Genomic DNA, 19,766 nt, shown 5'->3' on the forward strand with positions numbered 1-19,766 from the left:
GACATTTTTTCACATCCTTTTCACCAAGGCCACTGACACTGTCCCATTGAAATCTCTGCCATCACTTCACTTTTCTACAATCTGCCCATTGCACTGAAAGGGGGTCTGGGAGTTCCATCCCTGGGATGTGTTTGATGAAAGAATCTGTCTTATTGAGAATGTTTATGTGCTTGTTGGAAGTCTCCACTCTACTGGGCTTCAGATTCAACAAGTGCAGAACGAGCATCGGGTAAGGAACACAAAAACACAACAAAACCCCTTTTCCCCAATTGATGGCTTTTATTAAAAGTATATTAACAGAAATGTATTAAACAGGAACTGAACAGCCTCTTGCTTTGGAATATTGACGTAACATGTACAACTTGCCCGACATGGGCTGTGCAGTTACTTGAATGAGTGCTTTTGTTTCTGAAATTAGTCCAGAGGCTGCACCCCGAATGACCAGAGAGTGAGTCATTCTCCATTCTCTGTTCATTAAAACCACATTGCAAAGAACATCACTTAACAATCCGCCGGCATTTCAGGACAATTTCTATTGAGTCAAACCTTTCAAAGACAATGAGCTCTGATTTTTATTTTGAAGCAACAGTAACAATCCTCATCAAATCGGAGCCCTTTCTTTCCAACCGGCTAGTCGTGAAAACAGTGCTAAGCCCCCTTGAAATCAGCCGCCTGAACGGACACAAATCAGTGTTTGGTTCTTGCAAGGGTAAGGGAAACCTGGTGTCGAGGTGTATGTCGGTGTTGCTATTGTTCGAAGGTTGGCCCTCTGACAAATTCCTCAGATCACTCACTAGTCTTTCCAGGAGAGGGCTGGCCCTGCTTGACAGCTGTTTCATGCCTTTAGAAAGGGGAAGGGACGTGTGCTGCCTTTGCCTGTCTGCGAGTGGAATGTAACTAATAGGCAGCGCTGGCACCGCCTCACACCCCAGTCTCACTGGCCCTTCACGCTCTGTGCCTTCTTCAGCTTCTTCTTTTCTTTCCACCGCTTATTTCGATTTGCTCTCTTCCCTTTATTCTTTTTTCTCCTCGGTGCCACCCCTTCATTTCCACTGGGCTGGGCTGGTGGGGGCCGGTTCTTTGTTTCCATAGCAGCCGCCTTTCTTTGAGCAGGAATTCCTCTGTTTGCTTTGGCCACACCTCTCTGGAAATGTAAAACCAGATGGATTTCGATGTGACTCATTATCACAATGCAGTGTGCAGTTCTAGCAGATTATTACATTATTTTAAAGTCATGGGCAGACTTTTTCTTCCCTTCTAGTCTAACACCGAGAGCTGTCAACCTTTATTCCAGGACGTGTTTTAACTAATCCAAACTCGTGGAAAATTAGAACTTTACATGTGTCATAAATGAAAGTTCCCATCCACAGCGACTGGAAGGCCCTGCATTGCAGACTCGGTGCAGGCATGTCGTATATAACATAATGGATGGTTAGGGCCAGAGCAAGGGCATTCAACAGAGCCATGTCTCAGGAATGATGGAATGGCTGGAAGACAGGGCTCGAGAGGGTGGGGCGGGAGCAGAGCAGAGCACAATCAGATAGCGCACTTATCTGTTCTGCTTTTCCAATGGGGAGTGTGCAGCTTCAGAGTTTACTACTCCAATTAACACACACTAACATTTTTACAGCATTGTTAAGACAGTAAAATATCCCAACCTGTTTCGGAGGAGCATTATCTGACAATACCACATAAGGAAATATTAGGACGGATGGTCGAAATCTCGGTCAAAGCCTTTCTGCAGCATCTTAAAGATAAGGGAGGAGGGGTTTGGGAGGGGCAGTGGATTCCAGAGCCAAAGCAGCTGGAGACTGGGAAGCAGCAATGTACAAGAGGTCAACTGGAAGAACAACTAGAATTTGGAGGATTGTAGGGCTGGAGGAGGTTTCAGAAATAGGGAGGGGCAAGGCCATAGGAAGATTTGAACACAAGAGATGAGAATTTTAAAATCTGTCTTTTGTTGATCCAAACTCCACACAGGATATTCCTGCATCACCAGGCCAAACTCAACATGTACTGCCTTAGAATTCACAACCCTCAGACACAACTCTCAACTCTGAGAGAGAGATTAGCGAGCAGTATGAAACAGGAATATTAAAGGGAGTGGGCAGGCAATTTAGAATGGTCAACATTAACACAAAAGCATGCCCAGAAATCATACGAGCATACAACCAAGGAGTGGGAGTAGACCATTCAGCCACTCGAGCCTGCTCTGCCATTTAATAAGATCGTGCCTGATCTGATAGTAACTTCAAATCTGTAACCCACCTACCCCCGACAACCTATCAGCCCCTTGCTTACCAAGAATCTATCCACCTCTTGCCTTAAAAATATTCATAGGCTCTGCTTCCACTGCCTTTTGAGGAAGAGAGTTCCAAAGTCTCTCAACCCTCAGAGAAAAAAATTCACCTCATCTCCATTTTAAATGGGCGACCCCTTATTTTTAAAGTGGCCCCTAGTTCTAGATTCTCCATCCTCTCTACATCCACCATGTCAAGACCCCTCAGGATTTCATATGTTTCAATCAAGTCACCTCTTACTCTTCTAAACTCCAGTGGATACAAGCCTAACCTGTCCAACCTTTCCTCATAAGACAACCCGTCCATTCCAGGTATTAGTCTGGTAAACCTCCTCTGAACTGTTTCTAATGCATTTACATCTTTCCTTAAATAAGGAGACCAATACTGTACACAGTACTCTCGATGTGGTCTCACTAGTGCTCTATATAACTGAAGCATAGCCTCCCTACTTTTTTATTCAATTCCCCTTGTAATAAATGATAACATTCTATTAGCTTTCCTAATTAATTGCTGTACCTGCATACTAGTCTTTTTGTGATTCATGTACCCAGATCCCACTGTACCTCAGAGCTCTGCAATCTCTCACCATTTAGATAATATGCTTTTCTTTTATTCTTCCTGCCAAAACGGTCAATTTCACATCTTCCCACATTATACTCTATTTGCCAGATCTCTGCCCACTCACTTAACCTAGCTATATTTTTTGTAGCCTCCTCATGTCAGCTTCACAACTTACTTTCCTACTAATCTTTACGTCATCAGCAAATTTGGCAACAATCCCTTCAATCCTTTCATCCTAGTCATTTATGTAAATTGTAAACAGTTGAGGTCCCAGCACTGATCCCAGTGGCACACCACTCATTAAATCTTGCCAACCAGAAAAAGACCCATATATGTCTACTCTCTGCTTCCTGTTAGCCAGCCACTCTTCTATCCATGCCAATATGTTACCCCCTTTACCATGAGCTTTTATTTTCTACAATAACCTTTGATGTGGCACTTTATCAAATGCCTTCCAGGAATCTAAGTACAGTACATCCACCGGTTCCCCTTTATACACAGCACATGTTACTTCCTCAATAAACTCCAATAAGTTGGTTAAACATGATTTCCTTTTCACAGAACCATGTTGACTCTGCCTGATGACCTTGAGTTTATCCAAGTTCCCTGCTATAGCTTCTTTAATAATAGCTTCTAGCATTTTCCCTATGACAGATGTTAAGCTAACTGGCCTGTAGTTTCCCGCTTTCTGTCTCCCTCCCTTTTTGAATAACGGAGTTATATTTGCTATCTTCCACTCTAATGGGGCCTTCCCCGAATCTAGGGAATTTTGAAAAATTAAAACCTATGCATCATCTCACAAGCCACTTCTTTTAAGACCCTAGGATGAAGTCTATCAGGACCCGGGCACTTGTCAGTCCACAGCTCCAACAATTTACTCAGTACCACTTCTCTGGTGATTGTAATTTTCCCAAGTTCCTCCCTCCTTTCCATTTCCTGGTTTGTAGCTGCATTTGGGATGTTAGTTGTTTCCCCTACAGTGATGTAAAATACCTGTTCAATTCTCCAGGCTCCCTTTCTATAGGACCATTGCTCACTTTGTTAACTTGTTTCCTTTTTAAATATTTATAGAAACTCTTACTCTCTGTTTTTATATTTCTGGTTAGCTTTCTCTCGTACTCTAATTTTTCCTTCCTCATTAATCTTTTGGTCATCCTTTGTTGTTCCTTATATTCTGTCCAATATTTTGGCCTTCCATTTATCTTTGCACAATTATATACCTTTTCTTTAAGTTTGACACTATCTTTAGTTTTCTAGTTAACCAGAGATAGTGTGTCCAACTCTTGGACTTTTTTTTACTGAAATGAAATGCAAACCCTGTCCACAGCTGTACTGTTTCCAGTTACTAATGGGGTTCAGATACAGTTAACAACCGACTTCCACAAAGGATTTATACGTTCGAATCCCTGGGGTTAAAACAGGATGGTAGGCATTGGAACCGGTGGAACAATGGGTTTAGACTGGTAGATGGTAATGTGGACAATCCTAGAGTTAGCTGGATGGACTAAATGGACTATTTTAATGCTAGACCAGTCTATGATTCAATGCGTAGTGAGTGAGGAGGAGTAAGCATAACTCTAGTCCACTAATAGTACAGGGCTCCCATTGCAACAGAGATTGATTAGGCAGTTTGCAGGCTCCAGAACAACAAAGGAATTAATTAGTCCCAAAGGTTTTAAAAGTAATGGGAAGTGAAGTCAAGTAACTGCCAACTAGTTACCGTTAAGATTATTTTGGCTCTCTTCCTGATTTCCATTCTGATTCATTAAACTAATACATTGTGATTTTGAGTGTGTTTGGCAGTCAACAATGCAACAATTACGCTAATATTTCATTAGAACACAAAGTTGCTATAGTAACTAATTTAAACTGGAAATCCAAATATAAACAGAAAATAATGGTCAGTCAGAGGGATCTGATGAGGACAAAGGCAGGACCAGGAGTTACATAGCTCCACCTCTACCCCATCCACTCAGCACCTCCTGTCTCAGACCAATCTCCACATCTCTCCCACCCGCTTCTTCACATCTGTCATCAACACTTCCTTCTCTTAACACCAGCTCCCAGCCCCGGTGATGGTGCTCATTGCGTAGGGGGTAACATAGTATCACGGACAGAGGATTGGATGGCTAATAGGAAGCAGAGAGTCAGGATAAATGGGTCTTTTTCACATTGGCAAAACGTAACCAGTGGAGCTTCACAGGCATCAGTGTTGGGGCTTCAGCTATTTTACAATCTGTATCAAGACCTGGTTAAGGGAACCGAATGTATGGTATAGGTAAATTTGCTGATGACACAAAGATAGGTAGGAATATAAGTTGTCAAGAGGACATAAGGGGTCTGCAAAGGGTTATAGACAGGTTAAGTGAATGGGCAAAAGTTTGGCAGATGGAGTATGATTTTGGAAAATGTGAGCTTGTCCACTTTGGCAGGAAGAATAAAAAAGCAGCATCTTATTTAAATAGAGAGAGAGATTGCAGAACTCGGTGGCACAGAAGTATCTGGGTGTCCCGGTATATGAATCACAAAAAGTTAAAATGCAGGTACAGCAAGTGATTAGGAAGAGAAATGGAATGTTGGCACTTATTACAATGGAGAATAGAGTATAAAAGTAGAGAAGTGTCTTACAGTTGTGCAGGGCCTTAGTGAGACCACATCTAGAGTACTGTGTACAGTTTTGGTCTCCTTACTTAAGAAAGGACATACTTACATTGGAGGCAGTTCAGAGAAGGTTCACGTGACTGATTCCTGGGACAAAGGGGTCATCATATGGAGAAAGGTTGACCTAAAACCACTGGAGTTTGGAAGAATGAGAGGTGATCCTGAGGAGACTTGACAGGGTAGATGCTGAGATGATGTTTCCTCTTGTGGGCAAGTCTCAAAGTAGAGGACACAGTTTAAAAATTAGGGGTCTCACATTTAAGAATGAGGAGGAGAATTTTTTTCTCTCACAGGGTTGCAAGTTATGGAATTCTCTTCCCCAGCGATCAGTGGAGGCTGGATCATTGAATATATTCAAGGCTGAGTTAAACAGATTTTTGATCAACATGGGAGTTAAGAGTTAAGCGGAGCAGACAGCAAAGTGGAGTGAAGACCACAATCTGATCAGCCACAATCTCAACAAATGACAAAGCAAGCTCGAAGGGCTGAATGGCCTACTCCTGTTAATTCTCGTATGATAATCCCAATCCACACTCTGAGCCAGATGGCCAGACATCTCCTGTCCTCTCACAACATCCAGCATCAGCAAACCATTGCCTACCCATAATGTGACAGCCAACCCACATGTTCCACACCAAAGTGAGCTTCACATCCTCAAGCGCCCGTCGCCATGGAACCAAGTGCATGATTCTGGTCCTTCAGATGCCTCCATGACCTCCCAATGCCATTCGGTGCTCACTGTTTTTTTAACTAGCTCAGACACATCTCCATGTAATAAACATTATGTGATTGTGATGATGAGATGTGGTCAGGTTTGGGGGGGTAGGGAGGAGTCTGCAGCACCAAACCCAGGGTCAGTAACAAAATGGTGGCAGTGAGCGGCAGGGGCTGTCTCATTGGACAATATACAATTCAATGCTTGTCAGTGCCGAATGGGAGCTAATGCTGGCTAGGACAGTGAAGGAGATAAAACTCAGCCGGAGCTTTCATTGTTGATCAGTAATCAGTGATCTGGCTGGAAAACTACATCAGTGAAACCTCCCATATGAAACAGCCTCCAGCACTCTCCATCTCAGCCTCTCAGAACAGGGGTAAATCGCAGCACAGGGGTGGAGGGAGAGGGGATCTCAAAGGAGGAGGAGCTTTCTCAGCACTGGGGGGAGTGCTATTTCAAGGTGGGGGTGAGGCTCTTTGAGAGCAAGGGGTATTTCAAGGTGGGGGGGCATTTCAGGCCAGGGTGGGGGGGGCATTTCAGGGCCAGCGATGCGTTGAGACAGGGCACGAGATGGGGGCCATGCAGAGCGAGAGAGAGTGAGTGCACATGCGTGCTGCATGCTAGAGAGCTGGTAATATTAGAAGATAATGGAGACATTCAGCCAATAGGAAGGGAAATTGGGTCGGGTTGGTGAACGGGTGGCTGATTCATTATTGGCAACTCCCCTCCTCACCACAGTTAGTAACTCGCCACTTGGTGTTTGAGGAGCTTGGAGTAGCAACTATTAATTCTCACACACTGATGCCAGGAAAACAAAACCAAGTCTGCTGACACTCAAGGCTGATTTGGATAATGTGAGCTGGCACGGGGGGGTGGGTACATCAACATGCCAGGCACCAGGCCATAAAAACTTACTTGGCATCATTTCAACCAGATGTGAGGTTGATGGTGCGGGGATGGGGAGGAGTGATGCAGGTTTGGAGTAGGGAGTGAGGCCTGGATTGTGCACTATTAACAAAAAGAATTACAAAAAAAAATTAAGAAAAAAAAACAATCATATAAAGAATTTAGGGGAGGCTTCTTTACAAAGGGTGCTGAGAATGTGGAACTCACTGTCCCATCGAGTGGTTGAAGCAATGATGCATTTAAGGGGAGGCTTGATATATACGTGAGGGAGAATAATAGAGGGATACAGGGGCTGGAAGGGAAGATGGAACTCAAGTGGGATGAAGCTCGAGTGCAACATAAACACAGCCTGTGGCCTTGGCTTGGCGGGCTATGCACTGCCAGTTAAGTCTATGGGTTGCTGTTGCCTTAATGGAGATCAGTTTGGGAATCTGTTACAAGTTATGATAGTAGTAATTTGCAGCCATGCATATATATATTTTAACCTGTGTAAATTAATAAAATGCTTCATTTAGTTTAATGTAAAACCTCGAGAACTGGTGGTCTGATTCTTGAATTTAGAGTCTCATCTCATAACATAACACTTAAAATTATAGGTTATGGTAGTTGTTTAAAGTTTCCCTCTGAGGTTTTTAAATAACTCAGCTTTACCAACTGCTCAGTCATAACAATATTTACAAAGCCAATGTTTAACCCACTTTTCTTTCTGCCCCACTCCCCCTTTAAGCAGTGTATTATTGCCCCATATGTAGTAACTGCCACAGGGCATAAACCACACTGCCTGATCTTCAAATTGTTGTATCAACAATTCTCGGGACACTGCCCCTGACAATATTCCGGCAATAGTACTGAAGACTTATGCTCCAGAACTTGCAGTGCCCCTAGTCAAGCTGTTCCAGTACAGCTACAACCCTGGCATCTACCCGGCTATGTGGAAAATTGTCCAGATATGTGCTGTACATAAAAAGCAGGACAAATTCAACCCGGTCAATTACCACCCTACCAGTCTACTCCATCATCAGTAAAGTGGAAGAGGTTGTTGACAGTGCTATCAAGGGGCACTCACTTTGCAATAAGCTGCTCACAGATGCTCAGTTTGGGTTCCAGCAGGGTCACTCAGCTCCTGACCTCATTGCAGCCTTGGTCCAAACGCGGACAGAAGAGCTGAACTCCTGAAGTGAGGTGAGAGTGACTGCCCTTGATATTAAGACAGTATTTGACCGAGTATGGCATCAAGGAGCCCTAGCAAAGCTGAAGTCAAGGGAATCAGGTGGAAAGCTCTCTGTTGGTTGGAGTCATACCTAGCACAAAGGAAGATGGTTGTGGTTTTTGGAGGTCAATCATCTCAGTTCCAGGATGTCACAGCAGGAATTCCTCAGGGTAGTGTCCTAGGTCCAACCATTTTTAGCTGCTTAATGAATGACCTTCCTTCAATCATAAGGTCAGAACTAGGGATATTCACTGATAATTGCACAATGTTCAGCACCATTCGCAATTCATCAGATACTGAAGCAGTTCATGTCCAAATGCAGCAAGACCTGGAAAATATCCAGGCTTGAGCTGAGAAGTAGCAAGTAACGCTGGTGCCACACAAGTGCCAGGCAATGACCATCTCCAACAGGGAAAAATCTAACCATCGCCCGTGACATTCAATGGCATTACCATCGTTGAATACCCTACTATCAACATCCTGGAGGCTACCATTGACCAGAAACTGAACTGGCCTAGCCATATAAATACTGTGGCTACAAGAGATCAGGGGCTAGGAATCCTGTGGCCAGTATCACACCTCCTGACTCCCCAAAACCTGTCCACAAGGCATAAGTCAGGAGTGTGATGAAATACTCTCCGCTTGCCTGGATGAGTGCAGCTCCAACAACACTCAAGAAGCTGTTGAACAGCCAGCTTGATTGATACCCTATCCACAAACATCCACTCCCTCCACAACTGGTGCATAGTGGCAGCAGTGTGTGTACCATCTGCAAGATGCACTGCAGGAACTCATCAAGACTCCTTACACAGCACCTTCCAAACCCACGACCACTAGTGACCATCTAGAAGGACAAGGGCAGCAGATAAATGGGAACACCACCACCTGGAAGATCCCCTCCAAGCCACTCACCATCCTGACTTGGAAATATATCGCCGTTCCTTCACTGTCGCTGGGTCAAAATCCTGGAACTCCCTTCCTAACAGCACTGTGGGTGTACCTAAACCACATGGACTGCAGTGGTTCAAGAAGGCAGCTCACCACCACCACCTTCTCAAGGGCCATCTAGAGATGCGCAATAAATGCTGGTCTAGCCAGCGAATGAATAATAAAGGATGTAATGATGTACTCAGAGAGGTTCACCTGAAAGAGTGCCTTTTGCAGATTTGCAAGCTGTGAACACTGGAATTCGGCCAACATGGTGAAAAGTAAATGAACAAAACAAACCTTTTGAATTTGAAGATCGTCTGAGGACCCAGGAGGAAAGGTACAGGGAACTCTGCCATGGTGGATGTGGTAAGGCAGCAGGATGTTGGGATCCAGGGGTACCCAGGGCACTGAGAGAGTAGATGGGATGGGAGGTAGTGTGCTGTGTGCAGCGTGAAGGTTATAGGCTGCTCTAGTGAACTTTCCTCCTTGCGAGTTGCGATAGATAGTCATGGATGAGTCGCCTGAGGAATGACTCAACAAGTATCTGCCCTCTGGTAAACTAGGATTTAAAGAAAGAATGAATCAGTCACAATAATAAAATTCCTCATCTTCAGTGTTAGAAACAGCTGATTCAGTATAAATCCAATGATTAACCATGAAGGTCCAACATAATACTGCATCGTTTACCTTGGTCATGGACGTGTTTACACTGAAAAGCCATATGTAAAACCACAAACTTACCTTTCTACTCGAGTAACTCACCAGATCAAGAGATGCCATTATGGCTTTACTTTTCTCAGTGAAATTCTTTGCATCATTTCCCACTTTGGCAATAACCATATCTGCTGAGCTAATCGTGCTCTCCCAGCATTACTCAAGGCTGGGCTCCGGTAACTGTGAACTTTATGCCTAGTGATTGCCAATGTAAATGATACATCTGTTTAAACAGTGACACAATGAACAGATCCACTAGGGATTAAATTCAGAGACCTTACTTTCAGGGTGATGTCTTTCACACAATGATTGGCGTTAAGATCCAAAACTTTGAATCACAGCCTTTTAATTTATTTACTAAAACCTACAGGAGGCTTTTGGGGTGGATAGTGGGAGGGGAGAGCCAGCAGGAGCTAGGTGCTGGTACGGGACCAGTATGTTTGAACACTGCAGGCAGATACCCACTGCCACACTGACAGGCCCACAACAATTGGCTCAGGTTTTGGAGAGGTGTTTAGTGGCTGAATCCGGTCAAAATCTCAGTGGGCCGGAAGTATCACTGCAAAACTCCGTTGAAAATATAAAATTTTGGCTATGTTTAAACATTGTCAGATTTTGCTCATCAATTGGCTGGAAGCACTTCCCCTCGTTTGGTGCCACAGGAACTTCACTCATTCAGGGCAACCTGACCCCACTCCAAACCTTAGCAAGAACTCACTGACCAGTCAGTAGCAGGGCCTCCTCTGCATATTGTAGGGTCCAGAAAGCTGAAGCAGGGCTAGGGGGAGGGCAGGGCAGGGTACAGAGACAGAGAGAGAGAAAGACAGAGAGACAGAGAGAGAGACAGAGAGAGAGAGAGAGAGAGAGAGAGAGAAAGAGAGAGAGAGAGAGACAGAGACAGAGAGAGAGAGACAGAGAGAGAAAGAGAGACAGAGAGAGAGACAGAGAGAGAGAGAGACAGAGAGAGAGAGACAGACAGAGGGAGAGAGAGAGAGAGAGGCAGAGAGCGAGAGAGAGACAGATGCAGGGAGAGAGACAGGGAGAGAGAGAGGGGCTGGGTAAGAGAGAAAGAGGGAGAAAGAGAAACAGTAGGCGAGAAACAGAAAGAAGTCATTTGGTCCAAATGCTTCTTGCTAATGTTTATGCTCCACACAAGCCTCCTCCTGCTGTACCTCACCTAACCCTGTCAGCATAGCCTTCTACTCCTTTCTCCCCCTCATGTAGGTATCTACTTTCTACTTAAATAAATTTCAAAGTTAGCAATCTGAGATCAGGGTTCAATTAAAAAGCTGCCAGGACTGTCAGCGATTTCACCAATCGTCACAAACAACATTTCTTAGGAACTTCTACCAGCGAATTCTAAGGCTGGCAGGATATGGATGTCACCTGATTGGACCAGCTTCTCCCACAAGAGGAAGACCCTGTTTGCCCAGCAGTGAATTGCCATTTTGAGCCTTCAGATAGACAGATACTGGAATCACACATATCACACCTACTGGGATTTAGCAATGCCTCAGGAAGACTGAGCTCCAGGGGTATGCATCCTCAGTACCAAAGGCAGCTGTGACCACGGTAAGCAGGTCCACTTCCGTAAACAGCCTGAAGTGAGTCTGGGATGGAGACCAAACAACAGAGGATCACCAAACTTAAGAACAGAATGTCAAATACTTCTTGCAATGCAGTGTGCAAGGAGCAATTCAAAGCACAATACCATATCCCCTGGACAATCCCACTCAGCCTCACACATTCCTGCTCACCTACTCAACCTCCGCTCAAGTCCAACGTTTCTGGAAGTGATCTCGGATGCCACAAAAACAATGAGCAACACCAAGGTTGCCTCAAATCTACGGCATCTGTGGGGCCCATCTCCAGAGGTACAAGGCTGACAGGCCCACACCAGTGAAACACTCACTGCCAGTGGCAAGGAGATGGATCCTCCATTAAAGCTAATTCCTGCTTCCCTATCACAAAGATCTGGATTCAGTAACTATTGGACAGATGTCACATGAGGAATGCCCTACAAATATCCCCTCACAAACTTCACAATACACCCTTGCACAGGGAGGAATTGGACAATGTCAGAGCATCCCATCACTCTCCCCCAGTGACCCAAATCCAATAATATCCCAGAAAAGATGCTGTTCCTGTGCTATCCTGACCCGAAAGCATAAAAAACTCATGCACAAGGATGCATCCTCAACAGCTAATGACAAATTAAATATTTAAACACGTCAGTGTGTAATCAATGTTTACCCACTAATATTTTACACTGTAAACAAAAGCTCTGCAAGTTTGGAATGTAAATCAACAATTGAATTTTAATGCTTTGAAAAAGGCAACTGCAGCGAAGAAGTCAAAATCTGAAAATAGTTTTGTTCAAAATAACATTATTTATCTGATTTTAAAATGAATTATACTGTAGAGTGAAGCAGTAGGATGTTTCACACTGTGTGGAGTAATGAGAAAAGAGTCCTAATTACTTAAAGCTCGCAGACTAACATAGCAATAATTCAAAAAATGAGTCTTTATCTCAAGGGGTGGTGGTGATGCTGAGTTGTATAAAGCTCAGGTTTGACCCCATTTGCATTCAGTCTGGGCACTCAGGAAGGATATACTGACCTTGGAAGGGATGCAGCACAAACTTACCAGAATGATAACAAAGCTAAAAGGGTTAAATTATCAAGACAGGTTGCATAGACTAGGCTTGCATCCCCTTGAATATAGAAACACTAAAGAGTGACTTAATTGAGTTGCTTAAGATGATTGAAGGATTTGTCCGTGTCGAGGGAGAGTGAAACCATTTCCTCTGGTTGGATACTGAAGGGGGTTTTCAGGGGGCAGAGCCTTAAAATTAGAGTCAGGCAGTTCAGGGGTAATGTCAGGAAGCACTTTTTCACACAAAGGGGAGTAGAAATCTGGAACTCTCTCCCCAGAAGCATTACAGGACTGGGGATCAATTGAAAAATTCCTGAAATCAATAGGCTGCAGTTAGGCAAGGGGATTAATGTATACAGAACCAAGGCAGGTAAAATAGAGTTACAATACACGTCAGTCATGATCTCATTGACTGGTGGGACAGGGTCAAGGAGCTGAATGGCCTCTACGTCAAATTAATGGGGAGGAAAAAGAGCAGCTGCCCTACCAAACCTGCCCAACACTCACGATGGCTAGAGCGTTAGGACTTAAGAACTAGAAGCAGGGGTTGGCCGCTTTTCCCTTTGTATTAAATGGCAGTGCTGGCTCAGTCACAGCAGGTTTTCTACCTTGCAACTCCATATTCCTGCATTATCCCCATATCCCTTCATTCCCATAACAATCAAAAATCTATCAAGCTTTGCCTTAAATATGCTCAACAACTGGGCATCCACAGCTCTATGGGATGAAAAACTCACAACCCTTTGAGTGAAGAAGTTCCTCCACACTTCAGTTCTTAATGATCAACCCCTTATACTGTGACTGTGAGCCTGTGTTCTAGATTCCCCAGGCTGGGGAAATATGCCCTCAGTACCTACTCTGTCAAGTCCCCTAAGCATTTTATATGTTTCAATGACATCACTTCTCATTCTTCTAAATGCTGGGAACTTTGGCCAAGTCTAGTCAATCACAGGACAATCACCTTGACCTAGAAACCAGTCTACAAGTTCAGTGCATCCTCTCTCAGGGAAATATATCCTTCCTTAGATAAGGAGGCCAAAACTGTCCACAGTACTCCAGGTGTAGTCTCACCAAGGCCATATACAACTGCTTCATGATGAGACACTTCCTAACCCACCAGCCCTCCTTCCACACTCATGTAATCTTTTGGGATATGCAAAAAGAAAAAAATCTGGACCAATAAGGGGAAAGAATTCTGGGAAATTCCTTTCTGACCACCTCAGGATTCAACATTCCTACTGATTGATCTGCAACAGATTTGTGAATTACTTTGGTGTCACGGCCCAGCTGATGGTAAACACTGAGCTGCTCAAATCCCAAAGGGAAATTTGAAACAACTGCCACAACTGTTTTGCAATTTGTATAAATTTCAAGATGCATGCCTTGAATTCAGTAGTAAAAAGACTGAGTCTTAAAGGTTTCTAACAAAACAAAATTAAACCTTTATTAATAGAAGGAATGATTTTAAGCACAGACACACAAATCAGCAAATTACTGCTATGATAACTTCGAACTTCCCGAGTTAATCTAACTCCCAGTTACACAGATTTTAAAAGACCCAGGCAAAGAAACATGATACCCTGAACAATCCAATTCAAAGTGAATTTTCTTAACTTCAGTTCTTTGTAGACAGCAGCTTGAGGCTAAGATGCTGGAAGCTTTTCCGCACTTGTTTTAGATCTTAGAATTCCTACCCTTACACGCAACCTTCACTCCTTTATACATATCACAAAATCACAGATTCACAGAGTGCAGAAGAGGCCTTTCGGCCCATCGAGTCTGCACCGACTCGTGAGAAACACCTGACCTACCTACCTCACCCCATTTACCAGCACTTGGCCCATAGCCTTGAATGCTATGATGTGCCAAGTGCTCATCCAGGTACTTTTTAAAGGATGTGAGGCAACCCGCCTCCACCACCCTCCCAGGCAGTGCATTCCAGATCGTCACCATCCTCTGGGTAAAAAAGTTTTTCCTCACATCCCCCCTAAACCTCCTGCCCCTTACCTTGAACTTGTGTCCCCTTGTGACTGACCCTTCAACTAAGGGGAACAGCTGCTCCCTATCCACCCTGTCCATGCCCCTCATAATCTTGTACACCTCGATCAGGTCACCCCTCAGTCTTCTCTGCTCCCCTTATCTGCCCATTTGACCATCCCGTCTATATCTTCCTGAAGCCCAAGATACTCAACCTCACTGTTAACCACCCGGCCAATCTTTGTGTCATCCACAAACTTACTAATCCTCCCCCAACATAGTCATCTATGTTGTTTATATAATTGACAAATAATAGGAAACCCAGCACAGATCCCTTTGGTATGCCACTGGCTTCCAGTCACTAAAGCATCCTTCTGTCATCACCCTCTGTCTCCTACAACTAAGCCAATTTTGAATCCACCTTATCAAATTACCTTGTATCCCATGTGCATCTGCCTTCTTTATAAGTCTTCCATGTGGGACCTTGTCAAAGATTTTGCTGAAATCCATATAAAGTACCTCAACTGCATATTTTCCCCTTTGAATGCAAATTCTCATTGTTTCACTGTGTCTTTTGACTTTACCTCTCTAATAATAAAAATCTCTCCAATCGTGTGAGTTTTACAAGTAGTCTTTGGGAAAAATAAACACACTGTTTCTTAACTTCTAGCTAGGTGTAATAGTTCACTCCCTCTTTTGAATTCAGTTTAGTCTGGTTTAAGAATGCAATTATTCGCTTTACACCTTATATCCTAAAACTTCTCCTATGTTTACCTACTTAACATTTCAAATCTAGCTTATCTTCTGTTACATCAAAGCCTTCAGACCAGCTGCCTTTAATACAATTACATGCACACGCACACACCAGCCCCCCCATAGACACAGACCCCATTATTACTCTACTTTACAATAACATTATGAAAACTATTATATCTTCTTGACATCTTCCTCCTTATAGAAAAGATGAACCATCATAATTTAAAAAGGTAGCTTCATTTTCTGAACCCATCTTACATTATCTCCTTTAAAGGATTGTGGTCTGTATAAATAATTGTTTCTGACGAATTGTTTGCATTTCAAAATGCTGCAACGCTAACACCAACCCCAAAGTCTCCTTTTCAATTGGTGAATATCTCCTCTGTTGTACATTCAATTTCCGTGAAAAATACCCCATCAGTTTTTCAATTCCAGTGTCACCTTCTTGTAACAGTAACTAACTGTGAACAATACCACATGAACTAACTACCACGTAACTAACTGCGAACAATACAGTTCTAGATTGTCTCTGGGTGTATTTTGGATGATCCGAATAAATAGATCCGAACGTTCACAGTTTGCCTTTAGATGACCAGATTCATTATGCCTGTATCACTTGCCTCAACGGCCAACTTAAATTGCTTGGCACAATTGGAAACTGCCAAAACTGGTGTTGTGGTTAATACAGTTTTCAAGCTGTCCAATATCTTCTGACACTCCAGTGTCCATTGAAACTTCTTGCTATTTTTTAACAGTTCAGTCAATGGAGCAACCACACAGCTAAAATTTGGTACAAATTTCTGATCAAAGCCACTGGTGCCCAGAGAGCTTCAAACTTCTCATTTTGTTATAGGCATGGGGAAATTCACGATAGCCTTGACTTTCAGGTCTCTCGGAGCCACTTTAGCCTGTCCGATGGTATGGCCTACATACGTAACTTGCCCTTTTGCAAATTCACTTTTTGCAAAGTTCATCACCAAATTAGCTTCCTGTGATCGAGTAAATAATTCTTCCAGATGCTGTAAATGCTCCTCCCACGTCTGAGTGAAAACTATCAAGTCGTCAATAACAATTGCTCAGATCTGCAATTACTCTGTTTGTCAGCCTTTGAAATGTTGCTAGTGCATTTTTCATACTAAATGGCATGACTTTAAACTCTTATGGTCCATTTGGCATCATAAAAAATTATATCTCCTTTGCTCTCTCTGATAGTGGTGCTTGTCAATATCCTTTCAGCAAGTCAATCTTTGTGATAAATTTTGATTGTCCCACCTTCTCAAAACAATCTTCCAACCATGGTATAGGATATGAATCTACTTTTGTCACTGCATTCACCTTTCAATAGTCTACACAGAGTCTGCGTGTTCCATCCAGTTTTGGTACCAGCACAATGGGCGAGCTCCTGTTACTGAAACTAGACTCAATGATATAATTTTGAAGCATGAATTCAAATTCTTTCTGTACTTGTGATAACTTTGCCGGATTTAATCTATAAGGATGTTGCCTTATTGAAGGTGAAACTTCTACACATACCTCATGTATAACTAAATTTGTCCTCCCCAACTTATTCCCACAAATATCTTTGTGTGACTGCAATAGCTTCTCCAAATCACTTTGACACTTGTCTGAAAGATAACTCGATATTACACTTAAATTTTCAAGTACCCCCTCATTATCCAAATTTGATTAGAGGAAAATCAATTTCAGAATCCTGCATCACTACCTCTTTCTCATTATCTACCACCACAAATACCTCCTTTTGTTCTTCTTCCCTGTCAAAGTACTCTTTAAGCATAGTTACATGACAAACCCTCTGCTTCTTTCTTCTATCTGGAGTATTTACCATATAATTTACTTCACTCAATTTCTATTGAATCCTGTAAGGCCCACTAAACCTTGCCTTTAACGAGTCACCCAGTACATAACAAGACTAGCACTTTCTCCCCAGCAACAAAACTACGAGCTGTAGCTTTCTTGTTTGCCTTCACTTTCATCACTTGCTGTGATATATTTGGCCAACTCATATGCTCTGTCCAATCTCTCTCTGAAGTTTGTTAAATAATCCAGGAGAGTAGTTTCTGAATTTTGACGCACCAATTTATCATGAATCAATTTCAGTGGTCCCCTTACCTCATGACCATAAACTAGTTCAAAAGGACTAAAACCGGTTAATGCATTAGGAGCATTCCTATTAGCAAATAACAAGAATGGAATTCTCCTAATCCTGTAGATAATCCTAACTATATGCCCTCATCATAGTTTTTAGAGTTTGATGCCTTCTTTCCAAAGCCCTTTGTGACTCCGGATGATAAGCTGTTAACTTAAACTGCTTTATCCCCAAACTACTCATTACTTCCTTATACATCTATGGCATGAAATTTGAACCCTGATCTGATTGTATTTCTTTTGGTAAACCATATCTTGTAAAAAATTTAGTTAACTCTTCCACAGTTTTCTATGTAGTAATATTTCTCAAAGATACTGCTTCAGGAAACCTGGTAGACACATCCATCAGTAAGTATTGATTTCCACTTTTTGTCTTAAGGAGGTGTCCTACACAATCAATCATGACCCTAGTAAAAGAATCTTCAAATGCTGGAATGGAAATTAAAGGTGCTGACTTAATCACTGTTTGTGGTTTTCCTGTTACCTGACATGTGTGACATGTTCTACAGAATTTGGCTACATCCCTATGCAACAAAGGTGAAACAAAAATGTTTTTGTATCTTCGCCTGAGTCTTTCTAATTCCTAAATGTCCCCCCATTGGAATTTCATGAGCTATCCTCAGAATTTCATTTCTCTATCCAAATGGTATTATAATCTGATGCACCCCCCCCCCTCCTCCATTTGCTGAAGGCCTCCATTTTCTCATGAAAACATTACCCTCAAGGTAATAACATTTTGGAATACACTTTGCCTCTGTTTCTGAGTAAGCTGTCTGATATAATGTTTTATTTGCGAATCCTTTTTCTGTAACTCCACTAAATTTCTTGAGTTAAACACTTCAGCTGCGTTGCCCTCTGCTCTTTCCTCCTGAACAATGTTATCAACAATGACACTTGGATTGTACTAGAGGCTGTACACGTCCAAAATGAATCTGGTCATCTAAAGGCAAATTGTGAATATTCGGATCTATTTATTCGGAATATCCAAAATACACCCAGAGACAATCCAGAACTGACACTCACATGGTGTTGTTCACAGTTAGTAGAATACACAATATTAGAATGAAAGGATATTACTAGTAGTGACTCTCATCGTCACTGATTCACACAACTTTCCAAAATGTATTTTTGATACACTGGATTCTAGAGTTATCACCAGAGTTTGAGGTATGAAATTTCACAAACCAGTTATAAGTAATTTGATTGCCTTAGCTTTTTCTACTGGCAAATTTTCACACTGCTCAACTTGGTTTATTGTTTCTGGATGTAATTAATAACTTCTCATTGCAAATATATCTCCCCAGTTTCCTCTTGTTAGCTTTGTATGCTCTGTACAAAATGGTTAAGTTTAATCATCATTGTGACATGTTATTGTAACAATTAGCATTAAATAAGAAAATACATTTTTAAGGATAAATGACTGAGAATGCAAAGACTTGTAACAGCAGATTTCTCTTAGGGCAACAGTTCAGTTCATGTATCCGATCTGCTATTTTAATAGCTTTCCTGTCCCTGGCTTAACTAACTTGCTTGAGCTTTATGATGAGTAACATAGACCATCGATGAGGGTCTTGCAGCTAATGGATTAAATGTGGTGTATGTGAACTTCTAAAAGGCATTTGATACAGGCTTTGACAGCAAAGTTAGAGCTCATGGAGTAAAAGGGACAGTAGTAGCAGCATGGATATGAAATTAGCTAAGCGACAGGGAACAGGGATTGTGGTGAATGGCTATTTTCCAGACTGGAGGAAAATACAGAGTGGGATATAATATAATCGATGTTAGGATTCCTGCTTTTCTTACTACTAACCTAGACTTGGGTGTACAGGACACAAATTTAAAATTTGTGGATGATATAAAACTTGGAAGTATTGAGGATAGTGTTAAGCCTTAAAAGGACGCAGGTTGGTGGAATGGACAGACTGGTGGCAGAAGAAAATTAAAGCAGAGATTTATTTTGAAAGGAAGAACGCAGGGAGACAATATAGAACAAAGGGTACAAGTCTAAAGGGGGTGCAGGAGCAGAGGGAGCTGGGGGTATAGGTGCAGAAATCATTGAAGGTGGCAGGACAGGTTGAGAAGGCATTCTGGACTTTATCAATAGGGACAGAAATGACAAAATCAAGCAAATTAAGTTAAACTTGTTAAAAATACTAGTTCGGCTTCAACTGGAGTATTACACCCAGTTCTGGGCACCACACTTTAGGAAAGATTA

General features: G+C 42.5%; 1 protein-coding gene across 2 annotated transcripts in view; it reads right to left on the reverse strand.

Moving 5' to 3' along the window:
• Nucleotides 1-264: 264 nt before the first annotated feature.
• The window catches only part of ice2 (interactor of little elongator complex ELL subunit 2), a 196,534-nt gene continuing 177,032 nt past the window's right edge, over nt 265-19,766 (reverse strand). For both annotated transcript variants that reach the window (XM_041178568.1, XM_041178569.1), the window contains 2 exons: nt 9,581-9,842; nt 265-1,144 (listed from right to left, as the gene is read on the reverse strand). In XM_041178568.1, coding sequence (XP_041034502.1) covers nt 935-1,144; nt 9,581-9,842 — 472 coding nt within the window. In that variant the 3' untranslated portion in view covers nt 265-934. The remainder of the gene's footprint in view (nt 1,145-9,580; nt 9,843-19,766) is intronic.

This window comes from Carcharodon carcharias, chromosome 32 (genome assembly GCF_017639515.1).
Source record: "Carcharodon carcharias isolate sCarCar2 chromosome 32, sCarCar2.pri, whole genome shotgun sequence".
Lineage (NCBI taxonomy): Eukaryota > Metazoa > Chordata > Chondrichthyes > Lamniformes > Lamnidae > Carcharodon > Carcharodon carcharias.